This window comes from Pseudorca crassidens, chromosome 8, assembly GCF_039906515.1.
Source record: "Pseudorca crassidens isolate mPseCra1 chromosome 8, mPseCra1.hap1, whole genome shotgun sequence".
Taxonomy (NCBI): Eukaryota; Metazoa; Chordata; class Mammalia; order Artiodactyla; family Delphinidae; genus Pseudorca; species Pseudorca crassidens.
Genome location: NC_090303.1, coordinates 21,576,889 through 21,596,716, shown reverse-complemented (window position 1 = coordinate 21,596,716; position 19,828 = coordinate 21,576,889). Strand labels below are relative to the sequence as shown.

The 19,828-nt window shown below is 38.9% G+C and overlaps 2 protein-coding genes across 5 annotated transcripts in view; one reads left to right on the top strand and one right to left on the bottom strand.

The window, feature by feature from the left end:
* ARMC10 (armadillo repeat containing 10) overlaps positions 1-10,196 on the top strand; it is a 29,509-nt gene extending 19,313 nt beyond the window's left edge. The window contains exons 4-6 of the mRNA XM_067746025.1: positions 2,003-2,179; positions 7,416-7,487; positions 8,400-10,196. Coding sequence (XP_067602126.1) covers positions 2,003-2,179; positions 7,416-7,487; positions 8,400-8,651 — 501 coding nt within the window. The 3' untranslated portion in view covers positions 8,652-10,196. The remainder of the gene's footprint in view (positions 1-2,002; positions 2,180-7,415; positions 7,488-8,399) is intronic.
* Positions 8,306-19,828, bottom strand: part of NAPEPLD (N-acyl phosphatidylethanolamine phospholipase D) — a 95,864-nt gene continuing 84,341 nt past the window's right edge. For all 4 annotated transcript variants that reach the window (XM_067746013.1, XM_067746012.1, XM_067746015.1 and 1 more), the window contains 2 exons: positions 17,862-17,976; positions 8,306-12,959 (listed from right to left, as the gene is read on the bottom strand). In XM_067746013.1, coding sequence (XP_067602114.1) covers positions 12,831-12,959; positions 17,862-17,976 — 244 coding nt within the window. In that variant the 3' untranslated portion in view covers positions 8,306-12,830. The remainder of the gene's footprint in view (positions 12,960-17,861; positions 17,977-19,828) is intronic.

Sequence of the window (19,828 nt, the reverse complement as noted above, 5' to 3'; positions counted from 1 at the left end):
TTCAGTTGAATCCAAGTGTGGTAAAGGAACCAGGCCAAAGTCAGATAACATCAGCAGGAAGACAAAATAAATGAGGAAATTATGTTAATTCAACATTTATTGAGCTCCTGCTCTGTGTTAACAGAGTTTAGAAATGAACATGATTAGCTCTTGTTTTAAGAAAGCTAGAAGGAGGGATGAGGCAAGTCCACAAATAGTTGTAATTCAAGGCAGAACACGATGAAATACTTTAAGGAAAAATACAAGTAAAATATCATTGAATACACAGAAAGGAGAGATTTCATTCAGAAGTTTCTGTAAAAGGTAGAGCCCAAGATGGCTCTTAAGACTGTCTAAGCTTTCTACGGGCAGAGTTGGGGAAGGAGGGAATCACAAGAGAAAGGAACAAGGTGAGGTGGGCACGGCTCCAGGAATAACTGAGCTGGCCCATTTGGTAATCTTGTTGCTAGAACTGAAATGGAGAAAAGATTCAGAGCTAATAAGGATGTAAATGCTCAGCACATTTTAGGAAATGCTTTGAAAAACATGAGCATCCTGTGAAAATACATGATTTATAATGATTCTAAGGAAATGCCATTTTTTAAAAGGATGGATGTATAATGAAATGGTGACCCAGGACAGCCAGATTGATTTGTAAATATCATTTAGATCTTGAAACCAGATTAAAATTGTAATCTCTCTTTGCTTTACTGCCATTAGGTAACATGAATACATTTGGATATTTTTAAAAGTTAATACTGGCTTATGGGACAGTTGGTAATTCCTTAGCATTTTATATTAGGGAATTTTTCTTACCAATTAGAATGTTTGGTGGAGTTCAGACTTAGGTGAATACCAATTATTTGTGAGACATAATTTTTCCAAGCTGGAGAGATCATGGCCAAACATAGAAAATAGAGTTTCAGAAAAATTTCCATCACCCTGGGTTTAGTTTAGATCTGTCATGTGTGAAATAGGAGTACTACTGGCATTGCATTACTTTTTGCCAGTGGCGGTTTACAATATTATGAAGGAGTAGTTCATATACATATACCTCGGTAAATAAGAACCTTGGGCCAAATAGAGTTTGCCTCTGCTTTTTTTTTTTAATTAATTAATTAATTTATTTTTGGCTGTGTTGGGTCTTAGTTGCTGTGCGCAGGCTTTTCTCTAGTTGCTGTGAGCGGGGGCTACACTTCGTTGCGGTGTGCGGGCTTCTCATTGTCGAGGCTTCTCTTGTTGCGGAGCACGGGCTCTAGGTGCGCGGGCTTCGATAGTTGTGGCACGTGGGCTCAGTAGTTGTGGTGCGTGGGCTCTAGAGCGCAGACTCAGTAGTTGTGGCGCACAGGCTTAGTTGCTCCGCAGCATGTGGGATCTTCCTGGACCAGGGCTTGAACCCGTGTCCCTTGCATTGGCAGGCGGATTCTTAACCACTGCACCACCAGGGAAGCCTTCTGCTTACTTTTGAAGGAAAGAACTCTAAAGAAAAGTTCTATTTGACTTTGTGTCTCCCCCATTCTTTACTTCTAACATGATATCACCCCTAGATCCTACTGTTCAGGTACTTAACCATGGTACAAAATGGCCCTACAGGTCTTCTTCCTCATCCAAGTGTGCCCAGACACAGAAAGGCAGACTGGGTTGGGAGGCCCCCCACTGGTGTTGGGAGCATAGTCTCTGGGGTTGGACACTGCTCCACCAGCTCGTTACATTGGGCAGGGGGTCCAAGCTCCTGGAAGAGTTTAAAGTCCTTGTCAGTAAAATGGCCATAATAACACTGCCTCATTAGAGTTGTCTCAGGGCTGAAGTGAGGTATATCTGTAAAATGCTCCGTGCCTCCCATTATCAAGGGCAGCTTAAAAAAAAAAAGTCACCCAAGTTTGAGGGCTGGATACAAATACCATCTTTCCTAAGGAGCAAGTCTCATTCTGAACAATCACCCTGTTCTGCTGTGCAGAAAAGTTACGGTTCAATAGAAAAATTTTGGAGATCCTAAGACGCTCACTTTTTTCCCCACCTTCAGGTGTACGTCAGTCAAGTCTGTGAGGATGTCTTCTCCGGCCCCCTGAACTCCGCTGTGCAGCTGGCCGGACTGAGGTTGTTAACAAACATGACAGTGACCAATGACCACCAGCACATGCTTAGCAGTTACATTACAGACCTGTTCCACTTGTTGCTCACGGGAAATGGAAGCACCAAGGTATGAAGGAAGTGGTTGGTCATTACTTGCAGTACAAACAGCTATTGCATCCAGTTTATTAAGATTGGAATTCAGTTTACAAGTCACCCGTCTTAAGTTGATACTCCTCAAAAAAGAAAGTTCAAAGTTTACTAAAAACCCTTACATGGGCGCAAGAAAGTATATTATTTTTATACCCTAATATTGAATTTCAAAGTTAACTTGTGAAAATAATCTGTTGTTTCACTTATCAATAGATGGGTATTCATTTGGTTTTCTGAAAATCAGTTTACCTTTTACTGAAGTGAAATAGCTAGCTTCACCCGCACCAGATACAGGACCATTGTGATTCAAAGAAGTCTTTGAGTGACAGTGCTGGGTAATTGAGTTTTTTGCTTACCTCAGGGTTAACAGAACTTTTTTTTTGATTCGACCATTGTTGAATCAAATGGTTCAACAAATCAGATTTGTTTGATGTTACAAATTTGTTTGATGTTACAAATCAAATTTTACAAATTTGATTTGTAAAATCAAATCAAGATTTTACATTGTTGTAAAATCTTTCCGAAACTGATACTTTTAAGTTTCAGTAATGCATGTCTCAGTGCTCCACTTTGACCTGTTATGTATCAATAGATGTAGGAGGCAACAGAGTTGGAGCTGAATTAACTGGGACACCCTGTGAAAACTGCTTGAGTAAACCCCTCATATTGGTGTGCATTCTTACCAAGCACCACTTTTCAAGAAATACCATAAAAACAGAAGGTAGAGTACCCAAAGGCTCTAATTAGTTGAGTCAGTTGTTCATCAGTGTTTTACTGTATTGGTCTGTGTTCTCTGGCAGAGTTGAAAAAAATGCATGAGCATTTTAGAAGGACTAAATGTGAAGCCAAACTCCAGATAATCAAGTTCACTGAAGTTACTTCTGAGGTTATCAAATTGTGATTACAGCAGAGCCTTACTATAGTCCTTTTAAAATTTGTTCTGAGATGTTTTTATATGGGTTTTCCACATTTCAGGTAGCCAGACTTACTTAGATCTGGTCCAAGATGTACCCGAAGGCATTCAAAATTAAACGTAATAATCGTATTAGCAATATTTTAGGAATAATGCTCCATCCATAGGCAATTTCCCAATGCACACACCCGTCAACACCCCTCTCTCCAGGGGAGCAAGGTAACTTCCAGCCCTTGACCCCATAGAAACTGCACTTTCTCTACTGCATGGCATTGGAGCTGTTGGAAACTCTTCTGTTTCTCTCTGCAGCTACTTTGCCCAAAAGCTCAGAGGCACGTGGTGTTCAGAGCCAAGTACCTCTGGCCTTGGGGCTGTATATATCTGTCTCAGAGATGGTTTATATTTTATGACATTTTGAAAGTAACTCACACCACAATACTACGTTCATTTTTGGTTTGTTTTGTTTTTCCACTACATTGCCTAGCAGGTATTTCTGGGATAGAAAATTTGCTTTTTTCGTCTGTCTGGGAGGCTAACCACCAGTTGTTTCTCCATTAAACAATGACTTTAGGGACTTTCCTGGCAGTCCAGTGGTTAAGACTTCGCCTTCCAATGCAGGGGGTGCGGGTTCGATCCCTGGTCGGGGCCGCTTGGCCAAAACTCCAAAACATAAAACAGAAGCAATATTGTAACAAATTCAATAAAGACTTAAAAAATGGTCCACCTCAAAAAAGTCTTTTAAAAAAAATGAGTTTAAAGTTGCAACTTGCAAATGAACTTTTGGATAATGATCCATTTGTAAGTGGAAAAATGTATCCATTTTAGATATTTTCTTAGTAAAAAACCACCAACATGAATTTTTTAAATCTTTATTTTTAATAAGTGATCTCACTCTACTATAATAACCTCTTGTGTTCAACACTGATTCATAACTAAATACGAATAGTAGAAGGTGAATTTAAATAAACCTTGTGTTTGCTACATCTGCCATGAGAACAAAAGTAATGGCTTAAAAGAAATGTCCTAGAGCCACCACAAGATGGCGTATGTGACACAAGAAAAAGTTACGGTTCAGTAGGACAGACCGTGGTTTCAAAACAAAATACCGTATACATGTTTAATCTGTAGTTGTACTCTAACTTTATATATATTTTTTCTCACCTTTAACACACAAGACGTAAACCCAGGTCACGAGTCTAAAAGCGGGCGGCTGATTTCTATCTTTCTATCTTTATACTTTTTATTTTATATTGGAGTATTGTTGATTTACAATGTTGTGTTAGTTTCAGGTGTACAGCAAAGTGATTCAGGTATACATATACATATTATTTTTCAAATTCTTTTCCCATTTAGATAAATACAAAATATTGAATAGAGTTACCCGAGCTATAGAGTAAGTCCTTCATGGTTATCTATTTTAAATAGTGTTTATATGTTAAACCAGAACTCCTAATTTATCCCTCCCAACACTATTCCCCGGTGGTCACCCTAAGTTTGTTTTTGAAGACTGTCTGTTTCTGTTTTGTAAATTAGTTCATTTGTATCTTTTTTTTTTAGATTCCACATACAAGCGATTTCATATGATGTTTGTCTTTCTCTGTCTGATTGACTTCACTTAGTATGATCATATCCAGGTCCATTCACGTTGCTACAAATGGCATTATTTCATTTTTTTAAGGCTGAGTAATATTTCCTTATATATGTACCACATCTTCTTTATCCATCCACCCGTCGATGGACATTTTAGTTGCTTCCATGTCTGGGCTAGTGTAAATAGCCCCGCAAGGAAGGTTGGGGTGTATGTGTCTTTTTGAGTTATGGTTTTCTCCGGATATACGCCTAGGAGTGGGATTGCCAGATCATATGGCAGCTGTTTCTTAAGGAACCTCCCTACTCTTCTCCATAGTGGCAGTCACCAATTTACATTCCCACCGACAGTGTAGGAGGGTTCCCTTTTCTCCATGCCCTCTCCAGTATTGTTTGTAGACTTTTGGATGATGACCATTCTGACTGGTACCCCTTGATACTCCCTCGTGCTTTTTTTTTTCTATTGGAGTATAATTGCTTTACAATATTGTGTTAGTTTCTGCTGTACAGTGACGTGAATCAGCTATGTGTATACCTATATCCCCTCCCTTTTGGTCCTCCCTCCCATCTGCCCATTCCACCCCCCATCCCACCCATCTAGGTCGTGTCAGAGCACCGAGGTTAACTTCCTGTTTTATAGCAGGTACCTGCTAGCTCTCTATTTCATGCGTGGTGGTGTATATGTCGGTACTGATCTCCCAATTCATCCCACCCTCCGCTTCCCCCACCCCGTGTCCACATGTCCTTTCTCTCTGTCTGCATCTCTATTCCTGCCCTGCAAATACGTTAATGTGTACCATTTTCTAGATTCCATGTATATGCGTTAATATATAGTGCCTGTTACCAATTTACATTCCCACTGATAGCGTAAGAGGGTTCCTTTTTCTCCGTGTGCTTTCCAGTGTTTATTGTGTGTAGATTTAAAGATGATGGACATTCTGACTGATGGAACATGATGCCTTATTTTACTTTTCATTTGCATTTCTCTAGAAATAAGTGATGTTGAATATCTTTTTTGTTCCTCTTGGCCACATGTATGTCTTCTTTGGAGAAATGTTTATTTAGGTCTTCTCATTGTTTGGGTTATTTTTTTATATTGAGCTTCATGAGCTCTTTGTATATTTTGGAAATTAACCCCTGTTGGTCACATCATTTGCAAATATTTTCTCCCACCCTGTAGGTTGTCTCATCGTTTCTATGGTTTCTTTTGCTGTGCAGAATCCTCCTGCACTCTTTGAAATTTATCATGAACATGTATTAATTTTATTTAAAAGTTTTAAATGATAAAAATAGTAAAAGTAGGGAAAGTCTTATATCTTTCTATTTAACAAATTAATATGTACAGTGTGATCAAAGGAATGTGTATTAGGATATGTATATGAGAAAATACCAAACTTAGTATCATTTCTAGTCATGGAAATGTGAATTTCATTTTCCTTTCTGCTTTTCTGTAGTTAAAAATAATGTTCTATAGTAAACACATAATGCCTTTGTAATTCGAAAAAGGTTTATATAATAATATCCGGGTCTCTTCCAGGGAGTAATGGAGGGCACATTTGTCACTTTTTCCTGATTTCAGTTTGCTCTCCCTGCTCCTCACTTTCTGCAATTTCAAGTATCTTGTAGAAAGTATACTTTTACATGACTCACATTTTTTTTTTGGCTGCCTTGGGTCTTCGTTGCTGCGCGCAGAGTTTCTCTAGTTGTGGCGAGCCGGGGTTACTCGTCGTTGCGGTGCGTGGGCTTCTCATCACGGTGGCTTCTCTTGTTACAGAGCGTGGGCTCTAGAGCGCAGGCTCAGTAGTTGCAGCGCACGGGCTTAATTGCTCCATGGCATGTGGGATCTTCTCGGACCAGGGCTCGAACCCATGTCCCCCACATTGGCAGGTGGATTCACTTTTTTTTTCTTTTTATATAGCAAGTTCTTATCAGTTATCTATTTTATACATGTTAGTGTATACATGTCAATCCCAATCTCCCAGTTCATCCCACCACCACCATCCCCCCCGCCACTTTCCCCCTTTGGTGTCCACACGTTTGTCCCCTGCATCCGTGTGGCAGGCGGATTCTTAACCACTGCACCACCAGTGAAGCGCCACGACTCGCATTTTTAAAGGAAGAATTCCATTTGAATGTTTTCATTACTGACTTTTCAGTTATAAGTGATGAGTTCTGATATTTTGGCTAGTCAGCTATAAGATAACATTTGCTTATTTATGTCACTGCGTAGTTAAATGATTGATTGTACAGTTTTTCACACAGAAACGATAAGCTCCAAGAATCATAGAAACCTAGTATAAAGCACCATATTGTTAGTCTTCATAACCAAACTATCCCCAAATTTTCATACTTGAAGTAGAAACAGGTTTGAGAGATTCGTTTTTTTGTTCTAAAGATATTTCACTTAACAGTAATCGTAATAAAGATTATTTATGTAACACATGTTAAACTTACTCTGTGTTAGGTATTTCTGTGCGCCAGGGGTAGGTAGCTAAGATGTTCATTATTTTCTCCCTGTCTCCCTATCAGTATCATTGGAAAACTAAGGTTTTAAATAAGAGGAATTGAGAAAGCTTCGTGGAATGGAGAAAATTTGAGTCAGACGTTGAAGAATAGGCAGGACTTTAAAATGTGGACTTGGTTGGGGGACAGCATGCCAGGGAGAGAAAACCCACGCTTGCTAGTCTGAAATAAACTAATGTTCTTATTTCAGGTTCAAGTTTTAAAACTGCTTTTGAATTTGTCTGAAAATCCAGCCATGACAGATGGACTCCTTGGTGCCAAAGTAAGTTCAGTAGCTTACATATTTGTTTTGTCCATACAAATATATAGATTTGGACAGACAGATCTGGAAGGAAAGGACTTACCTCAAATATTAACAGGGATTATCTCTGAGGAGCAATATTAGAGGTGGGGTTTTTTTTTTGGTTCTTTCTGCTGATATGAATTTCCTATAATTTCTGTAATGAACGTATTTTACTTTTAAAAATCATTTTGAAAAGTTGTCCCTAGCAATAATGAATTACATTTTTTCTGTCTATGTCCAATTTGGGGTACTTATATATCATCACGTTTTATATTTGACCTGCTTATGTTCAGTGTATCTTAGTATCCACTGACACACTAGTATTTATGGAGGCCGCAGTATGTGCCTGATGCCAGGCTGAGTGCCAGGATACACCAGTGAGTACAGCATTACCTGGTGCTTGTCCTCGTGAGCTTACAGTCTAGGGAGAGGAGACAAAAATATGTAAGAAAGGAGCAGTTAAAAGCTGTGGTATTTTGAAGGAAGCATAGGTTAGTGCTGTGGTAGAATGGACCTCACGTCCTATAGAAAAGGGACCCTGTCATATTCATCTGCTCAGCCCTATGCCCTGCACACTGTGTTTGGTGAATTAATGAGTTTCCATGATGACTGTATATGATGGATCTTAAAGAGGAAATGGGTGTTTTTCCAAATGACTACATTCTAGGATTCCAAGGAAATAGTATTTTTTAGCTAAAACACAGAACCTCTTTTTTCCATTAGTATATGACATAGGAGTGCCTAAGATTTTACACATTTACGTTACGCAGTCTTAGGGATAGTTGTCTAAGACAAGATCTTTAAAATGCATTTACTACAGCTTTAAAATGTGAACATACACATGGAAAATGTTTTCATATATTTTTTAATCTTCATTGTTTCCTACTTCAGGTGGATTCATCATTCCTTTCCCTTTATGATGGCCATGTAGCAAAGGAGATTCTTCTTCGAGTTCTCACACTGTTTCAGAATATAACTACCTGCCTCGAAAAGGAAGGCCGTTTAGCTATTCAGCCAACTTTCACTGAAGGTTCACTGTTTTACCTGTTATATGGAGAAGAATGTGCCCAGAAAATGAGAGCTTTAGTTTATCACCATGATGCAGATGTGAAGGAAAAGGTAACAATGATACCAAAATTCTAACTGGTTGGTCGTATTTTTCCAAAGAGTAATGCAGTCTAGAAATAATACACATAAACTTCTCATTTTTCACCTTCCTTACAAAGGGATTCTTTGAACTGCTGAATTTAAACAAACAGTAAATATCACCTTCCATCATTAACACAGCTACAACTTGCCCTGGTCTCGGACCATTTTATTGATACCAAAATAAGAGCTTGTTCTGAAACCATTTTGTTTTTATTTTGCTTTTTGCTAAGCTACTTCAGTTATCCTCTACAGGGAGTGACAGTGACCTTTTTATGTGTAAGCTACCCTTCCACTGTCGGCAGTGATTTGCAGTTATGCATCTGGGACAGCAGCAGTATGTTTCATAAGCGCCCTAGGAAGGACCCGAGATCAATCCCAGACTCCCAAGGCCACCTGCCACTCTTTCAGGTCTGTTCTAATCATTAGAATCTATTCTAGTCTATGTAAACTGTTTGTTAGAAATGTTTCCTAGTACTCACCCACTCCCATTCAGTTTGATGTGTATAACATACTGGGATCAATCAAAATCCATCCAAAGGCAAAGGCAATTGGTTAAATCAGTTATATAGTCTTTAAAGAGAATGAAGCAAGTCTGAATGTGCTGATATGGAAAGACATCCATGAAATATGGTTGTTTTTCAAAATACATGTTGTAGAAAAATATGACCCCATTTGTGGTTTTCTTAAATCAAAAAATTTATGCTTATATATGGACAGAACCCTTCTTTCATATATAGGCATTTTGGTATATATATCTAGAATGAAAGCCACACTCCTGAGAATAGGATTAGGGAGTAAGGAAATGACTTTTCTATGTACACCTTCTAGTGTGTACATAGAATTTTGTGTACATTGTGTACATTTGAATTTTTTACTCTGGGCATAAATTTCATAATTTTTTTAAATAAAAATGTCATAGGATTATTTTCTCCCCTTAATTGAAAGAAGTTTTATTCATTCATTTTCACCCATATTTTACATGATTAAAATTACAAGATATGAAAAATTCTCAGCAGTTATTTTTAATAGTATTTTTATCCCATAAGCTACTCTAACAATTCGAATTCAGCCAGGTTCCCCCCTCCAGGTTTTGTAATATTCAAGTTCATAACCACCACCATGCTTAGTTATTAAGTAAATCAATTTGTAAGCAGAAGCTTTCCTAGTCATGTATTTAAGGCAAAGCTTTAAGAGAAGAGTACTTTAAATTTCATTTGTAAATACATAGATTTCCATAGGAAGTCACAACTCCTCAAACAGAAAAATGGGCTTTATCAGGGTTATCCTGATACAGAAATGAAACTTGGGAGACATATTTTTACAGTATAAATATGATGAAAATGTGAAAATTCTAAATTAGCTACAGCAGTAATAATGTACATTATGAAGGCTAAGGATCATTTATCAAGTGATGCAAACATAAGTATTAACTCCCTGAAAGGCACATTTCTTTATAACAATTTTGCTTAATCTTCCTCCTTGTTTACTGAAAATATCTATTCAAAATGTACACACATTAAAACGAAGATTTGATTTCAATGTGCGGTAGCAGCATTGGATTCTAAAACACCCTCTCTTCTTTTCCTCTATTACTAGTTTGAACAAATAACGTTTCCTGGAGATGAGAGCATTGAGTTTGAAATGTCAAAATGCTAGAGAAAAGGGGGAGTCATCTAGAAAGAATTCCACAGGGAAAGTGCACAGTTCGATCTTTACCTATGTAGGTCATGGCACATCTTACCTTTTTTGGGTGGGGTTTCTCCTAATTGATGGTCCCACCCTCTTGGGCAGTGAGTTTCAAAGTGTTCTTCAGTTATCACGGGAGAAAGGGATTTCAATAAAATCTTACATGTTGGTATGGATGCTGGCTAATCAAAGAGGAAAATGAAATTGACTTAGAGGATGAGACAAATGAAAAGGTATTACAACATGTATTAGACTGAATGGAGGGAACAGAGTGGATTAGTCTTTTCAAAATTTGTTTTTGCTTTGTACATAAAACCCTTCAAAATGTGGATAGGAGAGATGAAGCTCAGTGTACTTCCTAATGAACAAAATGTCAAAGTGGAAGGAATGCAAATAGTCATAAAACTTACAGCTTACAGCTTGGAGGAAGCCTAGAAAATGAGGCAGGCCCAATTAAGTGGAACTTAGAACATAATTTAAAGTGCTTGGAGACCCCTCAGTTAAACAGTACATGTGAATACAAAATTAACATTAAGGCCACTCAAGGAGAAAAAATAATTAAGCAAGATGTGCTTGGCTTGCTTCATAGAGCAGAGGTAAGAGATGAATTTTCCGTCTGGCGTGCAACAGCAAGGAAGGTAACCACAGAACTCTGGCTAGTATTAGGGCAACCTATGCCAAAGCTAATCCACCATAAGCCAAACATCTTGATTCCCATCTGTTTGCTAAATGTTCCTTTGGAGTGAAAAAGTGGTTTTTTTTTTCCTGAAAGTTTATGGGGAAATTTTTTGTGCTTTAGTGCCCACGAATCATATACATTCAGCTATATTACATATACATTTCCCCTTGACAGATTTGCATCTTTGTAGATAAAAATGCTAAATTTTGATAAATATTATTTACATTTATCTTGGCTATCATTCTCCAAATTTACAAAATGTGGGAGACAAAGTTGTTAGTCCTCAATGTTTAGTGTCCTTATGTGCTTGAACATATATTATCAAAAGCATTAGCCTATTTTCCACTTTCAAATCTACCTACCTGTATTAGGCAGTGATATCTGAAGATATCATTTTCTCCCTTATATTTTCCAAGTGTTTTTTTTTAAAAAAAGACTTATTTATTCTTCACAGTTTTGGGAGGTAGGTGAAAATCATCCTCTTGTTGCACGTGAGGACACTGAGGCACACTGAGCTTAGGTGACAGAGAATCCAAGGCAGAAGCAGGATTAAAAGTCAGATTAAGTGGCTAACATGCATATATATATGTGAAAATAAATTACAGGGCACTACCTGGGTAGCATTTGGTGTAGGAAACCTATTTTGATTATTTTGTGTGAATAAAGTTCATTTCACTGAGGCTGGATTGGGAAGACAGAATGGGCCTCTAATCAGCTCTCTCATTTAGGAAGGTTCAGAGTAATGGAGTGCGTGTAGAGCCTGTCTAGGACTAAAACTCAGGGCAGTGGACTCCCAGAATCACTGTCTTTTTTTTTAACCACTAATATTCCACACTGGCTTAATAAAAGTAGAACCGTGCTTAAGGATCATGTAATATAAAATATAAGAGAATCATGTAAAACAGAAAATATTTATAAAGCTCACTGACATACTGGGGTTTGAGCTAAGAAACCAGAAAAAATAATGAGTATATATATATATAGAGAGAGAGAGAGAGAGAGAGAGAGAGAGAGAAGATGGAATATGGAAAGAATAAAATTTAACTCAAAGTATATGGTCTATTAACATTTAATATCTGCATTTATCTTTGTAAATTATTTCCTTGCAGCTATATTTGTGCTGAGCAGGTCTGACTTTTAGATTAAAAATAAAACATTTCACAAATCATGTTCTCATAACCACACTTCCCCTTCCTCTGCCCAGCTCAGAGGGCTTTTGATTTGGGGATTGTAGGTATGCCACAGAGTATATTATTCCTCTCTTAAAAAAAAAAATGGTAACTTAGCCCAAACTCCTATGTTTTTATGTTTAAAAAAATAAATCTCTTAACATTTGGCATATAACCATGTGGGGAATCAATGTCATCATTTGCTCTAACATGACTGTAAGAAATATGTTTCTATGTGCAGGCCTGTGAGAAAATCTAGGTAGGTAGTCAGCCTTGACTTACCTTGCAGAAGGCCCCTAAGAATAGAAAAACAGAAATGAGTTTTTAAAATCAGTTTTTCATAATCTCAAAACTCTACCACTAAAGTAGAATGCTTTAGTAAAAAAAATTCCATTGCAGTGTTTTATGTCACTGAGACATGACTTAAAATCTACATTAGCCTTCATTATGTAAATGACCCACCTTGAACTCTTCTCTGTTTATAAGAACTGGCAATCATATTAAGCAGGTTACAACATAGAACACAAACCTGCAGAAGTTGTTTCCAAATGTAAAAGATCGTAATATTCATGAATTTCTTAGTCTTTTTGGATTTATATCCGATGATGCCTTTTTCATTAAAAGCTCCTGTGCTCATATTTACTCAAAGTTGTCATCATCAGTATTAAGGTATCTTGACTCTCCATGCTTCAAGACAAAAAAATCTTCAGTCTTAAGTCCATATCTTTCTAGAGCCTCACTCAGTTTCACTGGAGGTTCTAAGTAATGCTGGCAAAGGGCAGAGAGAAACAAAAATGGAAAAAGATTAAGCATACATATATTTGGGGGGATATGTCAAACAAATAACCAAACAGCCTACTTAAAGTAATGCTCTTCCTTTTCATTGAAGCATTAGCAAATGAGTCCATCATACTTTCTAATATAGAATCATTAAGCCAATAGAAATGTCATATTTATCAATCTGTTAACACCATGCATGTCAAATTTGGCCAACTTAGATTGAGCATTATTAGACTGCATGAACTCTGATTAGACTGCATGAACTCTGATCACTATTTCCCTACATGAAATCCCAGTCTAAATGGAATCAATGCTAAAGAATTAAGTGTTACCAATAGTTTGGGAGAGAAACCTAGATTATAAGGAAGAGTATGTGTGTACAAGCAAACGCTAGAGAAAATATTTTTGGCTGAAGAAGGGTTGTCATCCCCAAACCCCAACCAAATACTGATTCTGTAGTCTGGATTGAAGAGGGGCCTCAGGAAAAGAGATTTAACAGGTGGAGTTACCTTTTGTTTCCTCACCTTTTCATAACTCAAAAAAAAATAAAGACAGCACACTGTTGAAGAATGTTTCAACATACTCAAATGTTTACCAAATAAATTGAAACCACTTGAACATGTGTTACAGTTAAAGAAAGCAAAAGGTATAAAAGAAATCATTTCACCAGTTATTTCTCTTTCGAGCTAAATATTTACAGTGTATAGTAGCTATTTTTACAGCAAATAAAGGAAAAAAACAGGTATTACACAAAGGGTTTTTTCCCCAATTTCAATTAGAAAAGCTATAAAATGTTAAAATTAAAGCAGAAATAAAAATCAGTCTCTACTCTGATCGCTGGTGGTAAGTCTGCTTCTTCCCTCCATGCAGCAATGGCTGGTGAGCACCCAGAAAGCAGCCAGGTCAGTGAACTTCCTAGAGCTGTCATCCCAATACAGAGACAGATAAGAAATGAATAAAGGAAACAGTATCTGAGTGGGTGACATGTTCTGGGTAGAACATCGTTGGTAAGTGTCGGGGGTGGAGGTTTAATTTTAAATACAACCATCTAAGAAGTCCTCTTGGAGATGGCAACTTGAACAAAGACCTGAGGGAGCAGATTGCACCAGGCTTTGTAGGCAGCTGTGAGGGCTGTGGCTTTGACTGGGAGTGTGATGGAAAGCTGCAGGTCCTTCGGGCACAGGAGTGTCACAATCTGATCTAAGGGGTAAAGGTCGCTGCCCTCTGCAGCGTTGAGAACAGACTGTAAGGGGCAGTGTGGCATCAGTGACGGGGTAAGAGGTGCTCAAAGTCTAAATACAATCTGAAGGATGAGCTGACTGCATGTGGGGAAAAGCTGGAGGGAGGATATGAGAGAAAAAGAGTGAAGGGTTTGGCCTGAGGAACTGGAAGGAGGGTGTTGCCATTTACTGAGATTAAGAGAAATGATTTTGAGAGATCAGGAAGTTTGGTTTTAGACTGAAGTTTTGGGTACCTGATGGGCATCCAAGTGGAGAAGTCAAGTAGGCAGCTGGATACATAAACATGGATTGTAGGGGGAAACCTGGGCTAGAGAGGTACAGTGGGTAGATGGTGTTTAAAGCCATAAGACTAATGAGATGCCCAAGGGAGTAACCAACTAGAGAAGAAATGGGGCCCCTGGACTGAGTCCTAAGGCATTCCCTGCTGACGAGGAACTAGCAGCAGAGAGGGCCAGCCAGTGATGTACTAGGAAAACCAGGCAAGTCTTCTGTGGCTTCAGATGTACACACTGCTAACAGTTACTGGCCACACGTGGGTCTTTTCTCCCCGCTTGCTCACTTCTAGGTTTACGGCTATGTTTAGAGGGTCAGGGATGCCTTCCCACTGACTATGGAGTAACTGAGGTTAACTGTGCATTAGTTACCCGGTATTCCTAGAGAGAGCCACTTATTAATGGGTTAGTTGACAACAGGAATCCACTTTTAGTCTTTTTTATGCATATAGGAGATTGCTAATATATCCCCCATGAGATTTAACTGTAAATAATAGCCTAAGTCAAGAAGTTTCCCCTGCAAAATTGTTTTTAAGAGATTTCAAAATGATGAAATTCTTTCCCAATGAAAAATAATTGTTCTGTTAAATTTTTTCTCCCCTGTGCTCTCTCTACAAGTCTTGGCCAACAATACACTTACACAATTGCCCTACACTAATAATGTCTTTCCTAGACTGTAACTTTAGTTATAAGCTATAATTTAGTATGGATTTTGATGTTGCAGTATCTTTCTGAGTTTCTTCGTAGGTCAGTTCTCGGCTGCTTCAACCATCTAGAAGGGAGCTCTAGAAGTAGGCAAGAAAGCCTCTGAGTGACTGATAGCTATCTCTTAGTACAAGCACATTAATCCTGCAGGGAAGGTAAAAATGCCCAACAGCCATGGGACCAAACAATATGTGTACAGCAAGGTAGTAGGTTAGACATATACCATGGAATATTACTCAGCCATAAAAAGGAACAAAACTGAGTCATTTGTAGTGATGTGGATGGCCCTGGAGTCTGTCATACAGAATAAAGTAAGTCATAAAGAAAAACAAATACCATGTATTAACGCATATATACGGAAACTAGAAAAATGGTACTGATGAACATGTGGGAAAAGAAAAAGAGTAAGTGGTGAAAGCAGAAGCTCCCAGCAGTGTGGACCCATTAAGGGCCAGGCAACCAGCCCCAGACAGCTCATACATTCCCTTTCAAAGGGGTCACTGTTTTATGATCTACTCCAACAGAAGAGACTCAAAATAAAGACCCTGGTCATTTAAGAAGTTAACATATATTATGTAGTGCCTACAGTTTGTTTCTACCAAAACTAGTCGGTTAAGTTGAAGTGCTTAAATACATCATTTAGGAAATTCACTCATCATTCCTTAGATGAATCAGATGTTGCCGTACGTACAATTTTAAAGTGTTGCCAAGTCAATACATCCTTAAGCTGCTTATATTATAGTAAGCAGTTATTACAACTATTTACATGCAAATCATTTAAAACTGTTTGCAAAGCATAGGCTAAACATCCTCCCCCCAAATTCCATGTACTTTATAATTTCTTTAGCAAACTCGCAGTTCTCAGTTTGTGCAACTAATGTCAAAAAGACTAAATGAGGGCTCCCCTGGTGGCGCAGTGGTTGAGAGTCCACCTGCCGATGCAGGGGACATGGGTTCGTGCCCCAGTCCGGGAAGATCCCACATGCCGCGGAGCGGCTGGGCCCGTGAGCCACGGCTGCTGGGCCTGCGCGTCCGGAGCCTGTGCTCCGCAACGGGAGAGGCCACGGCAGTGAGAGGCCTGCGTACCAAAAAAAAAAAAAAAAAAAAAACGACTAAATGAGTGTATTTTATATTTCATTAAGAAATAAAGATGAAGTTTAGATTTAAAACAGTAATTCTTGAAGGCTGCATAACACAATAACTCTTGAAGACTGAGGTTTTCTCTCCTCATCTTCCCATCTCTGTAAAGAACATAGCCACCTTCCCAATTACTCAAGTTAAAAATTTAGGAGTCATCCTTGATTCTTCTCTTTGCAAGGTTCAATAAAATACTATTACTTCATCTAAGTTGCTGAAATATGTTATATATAGAACATAAACATACATATATCTAAATTTACCTATATACATATGGAACACACATACACACACACGGAATAAGACACTGCTTCTAAATAATAGTGGTAAACCAATGGAAACCAGTATCAAATTCCCCCTTCTCCAAATACACAGACACAGAAACACACACACATCATATTCTCCTTCACCCTTCCCATGCCCGTGGACATTCACTTATTGATTCCATTCTGTCCCCCAGCAGTGTGGCTCAGGGCCACAGCATTGCAGAATGGGAATTCAGATTGGGGGGGAGTCAGCAGGGGGCAGGCAGTGTATTAATTCTGGAATAAGATGCAACTAGGGAGAGGGCAGGCCAGAAATGGACAGAGAGGGAGTGCTTAAATCAGCATGAAAGCACAGGGCTCCTGCAGAGAGGCCGTGGAATGTGGAAGATGCCACACAGAGCAAAATAGAAGCCAAGTTCAGTCATCTGTTTCTAAATTTTGCTTAGGGCAGGCCCTGGATTGAGGAAAGCAGAGAATGCTTTTTGCTAAGCTTCTGTTTGATCCCACAACCCTGGCTAGTAGCAGAGTTCCAGGGTTCAGCTACCTTAAGGAAAAATAAGCTCTTCTGTACTAGTCTAGGAATAAAACCACCTTTTATCCCAATGCCTGGCACACAGCAGACACCAAGTCAGTGTTTACTGGATGAATAACATACTTCTGAAAACTTCCAAGCTGTCCAGCCTCACTTCCCCCATTGCCCTCCCTATCATCCATACTGTGGCTGAACCGATTCCTCACTATTCCCCATGCTTGCTGCCTCCAATCCCACACTTTCCTCCTCTTGAAATGCCTTCCTCCTTGCCTTTTCACAGCCAAGTTCAAATGTCAACTCTTCCACGAAGCTCTCCCTGATCCCTGCAAGTCGTAACAGTCCCTGACTCTGAGACCACTTTATCTGTCCCACTTTACAACACTCTGAGTAATTATGTGCATGTCTTGTATCTTCTGCTAGAACAAAAGCCTCCTGTGAGAGGGATGACATGACGGTTCATTTTTCTATTTACTAAGGCTGCGCACATTTTTGGTTATATAAACACTTGCTTCATTAACTACACAAATAAGCCAAAAGAACAACATGCACTGAGGATTTTTTTTCCCACTGTACATAAATATCGTTTCACTAATTAATATGATTTACCACCCTAAGTCACTTGATGACCACGCAGGTTCTGATTCTAGTTTGGTTTCCGAACACACTGCAGGGTACAGTGATCAGTCCTATCGTCGGTCAGACACGTCACGAGTTATTGTTACCACAATCACACTCACCTCATTCGCTAAGGCAAAAGTTCCCCAGTGAATCGCCACAGATCTCTTTGTCTGCACATCAATGTGAATCTTTACAGCCTCTTCTGGGTCTACATGCTGGTACTTCATAAACCACCTGATAAAACACAGTAATTTATTAAATCTGGGCTTTTAAGTATACAATAAATTCTAATTACTGCTTCATGTAATCAACCTTTAACATTCTGCACAGAAATAAATCACAGTAGGCAAAACCATCTCCCTTCAGTCCACTTTTCTGCTGGAAAAAAATAAAAATCTTTCTTGTACAAACTGCTATAACAGTAGATACGTCTCAAGCAAAACTTCCCTTTGAATAGTAGATTTTGTTTCACATGTATTTTTATTTTACTGATGATTTACTCTGAAGATATCTTATTACTTTAAAAAGCAGATATTTTGCAATCCTGGTATGAATGAAAGAAACAGAATAATGGGTAAAGAACTAGAAATCAAAACTCCAGTTGCAAATAACCTTGCTGAAACATTTTTTTTTTTTAACGTGCTAAAGTGAAAAGGAAACAAAAATTAGTGTATAATTTGTAAGATCAGGAGCAAAAAAAATCCAGTTACTATTCAAGGATTTTATTTAAATACCATACAACTGATGAATGAGGTGTTTGGTTTGGCAAGAAGAAAGGGTACATCAGGGAGACTAAATAGAGTTTAGCAATGTGAAAGGCTGCCTCATGCCTGGGAAGAGACGGCTCTGGAGGCAGGGGGCCTGGGCGTGAATCCCAGCTCTACCAATTCCTGGGAATGCCTTTGGAGCTGCTTCAGTTTCTCCAACTGCCATTTCCTGGTCCGTGAAATAGAAACTATACCCACTTCACAGGGTTATTGTGAGGATTAAACAGGACAAAATTTATTCAAAGCATGAAGTACAGCAGCTACTTCATAGAATTCTTCCAAAAGAGTAGGGAGTTGACAAAGCCAACACTTTCAGGAGAATTATTTCTGATACAAAAGTAAAATGTACTACATACAGGCAAATCCTTTGCTTGCCCAGCCAGCAGTTTATTTATTTATTTTTATAAATTTATTTTATTTACTTATTTTTGGCTGTGTTGGGTCTTTGTTGCTGCCCACCGGCTTTCTCTAGCTGCATCGAGCAGGGGCTGCTCTTCGTTGCAGTGCGCAGGCTTCTCATTGTGGTGGCTTCTTGTTGCAGAGCGCAGGCTCTAGGCACGTGGACTTCAGTAGCTGTGGCACTCAGGCTTCAGTAGTTGTGGCTCGCAGGCTCTAGAGCACAGGCTCAGTAGTTGTGGCGCACGGGCTTAGTTGCTACGCGGCATGTGGGATCTTCCTGGACCAGGGCTCAAACCCGTGTCCCCTGCATTGGCAGGCGGATCCTTAACCACTGTGCCACCAGGGAAGCCCCCTCAGCCAGCAGTTTAGAAGAGGTAAAACAACAGTGTCTTCACATTATTTATATCCTGGGTCTGCTACTGGCAATGAACACTGCAGTGAAGATTAAGGGATCTGGATTCAGCAGAGGGGCTGCTGCACTTTGTAGAACACGTCATGGAAAAGTTCATCCATCTGCACAGCACAAGGGTTGTTATTTACTGTTAGGAGTTGCCGGGCCTGATGGGAGCCCCAAAACAAAGCCACTGTGTTCTCAACAAGAGATTAGAGAAGCACTTGTTCTGCTTTATCTCCTGACACTTAGAATTCAGGGCAAGATGAAAACAGTTTTGGCTGTTTCTCTCTATTGATTTTTTAAAAACTCCTACTTCAAATCAAAGGGATAGACATATTCCTTTCTTCAAATCAAAGGGATAGACATATTCCTTTTCATGTCTGAAATACATTTAAAATGTTTACTCTGGTATACAAATTAAAATAAAAAGTCAAAATCCTAACCGACTTGGATAGAATGCCCGATGACAGGAGATCCCAAAAGTAAGGGTGAAAACATTCTAAGCAGATTATTGAAAATCGTTTTG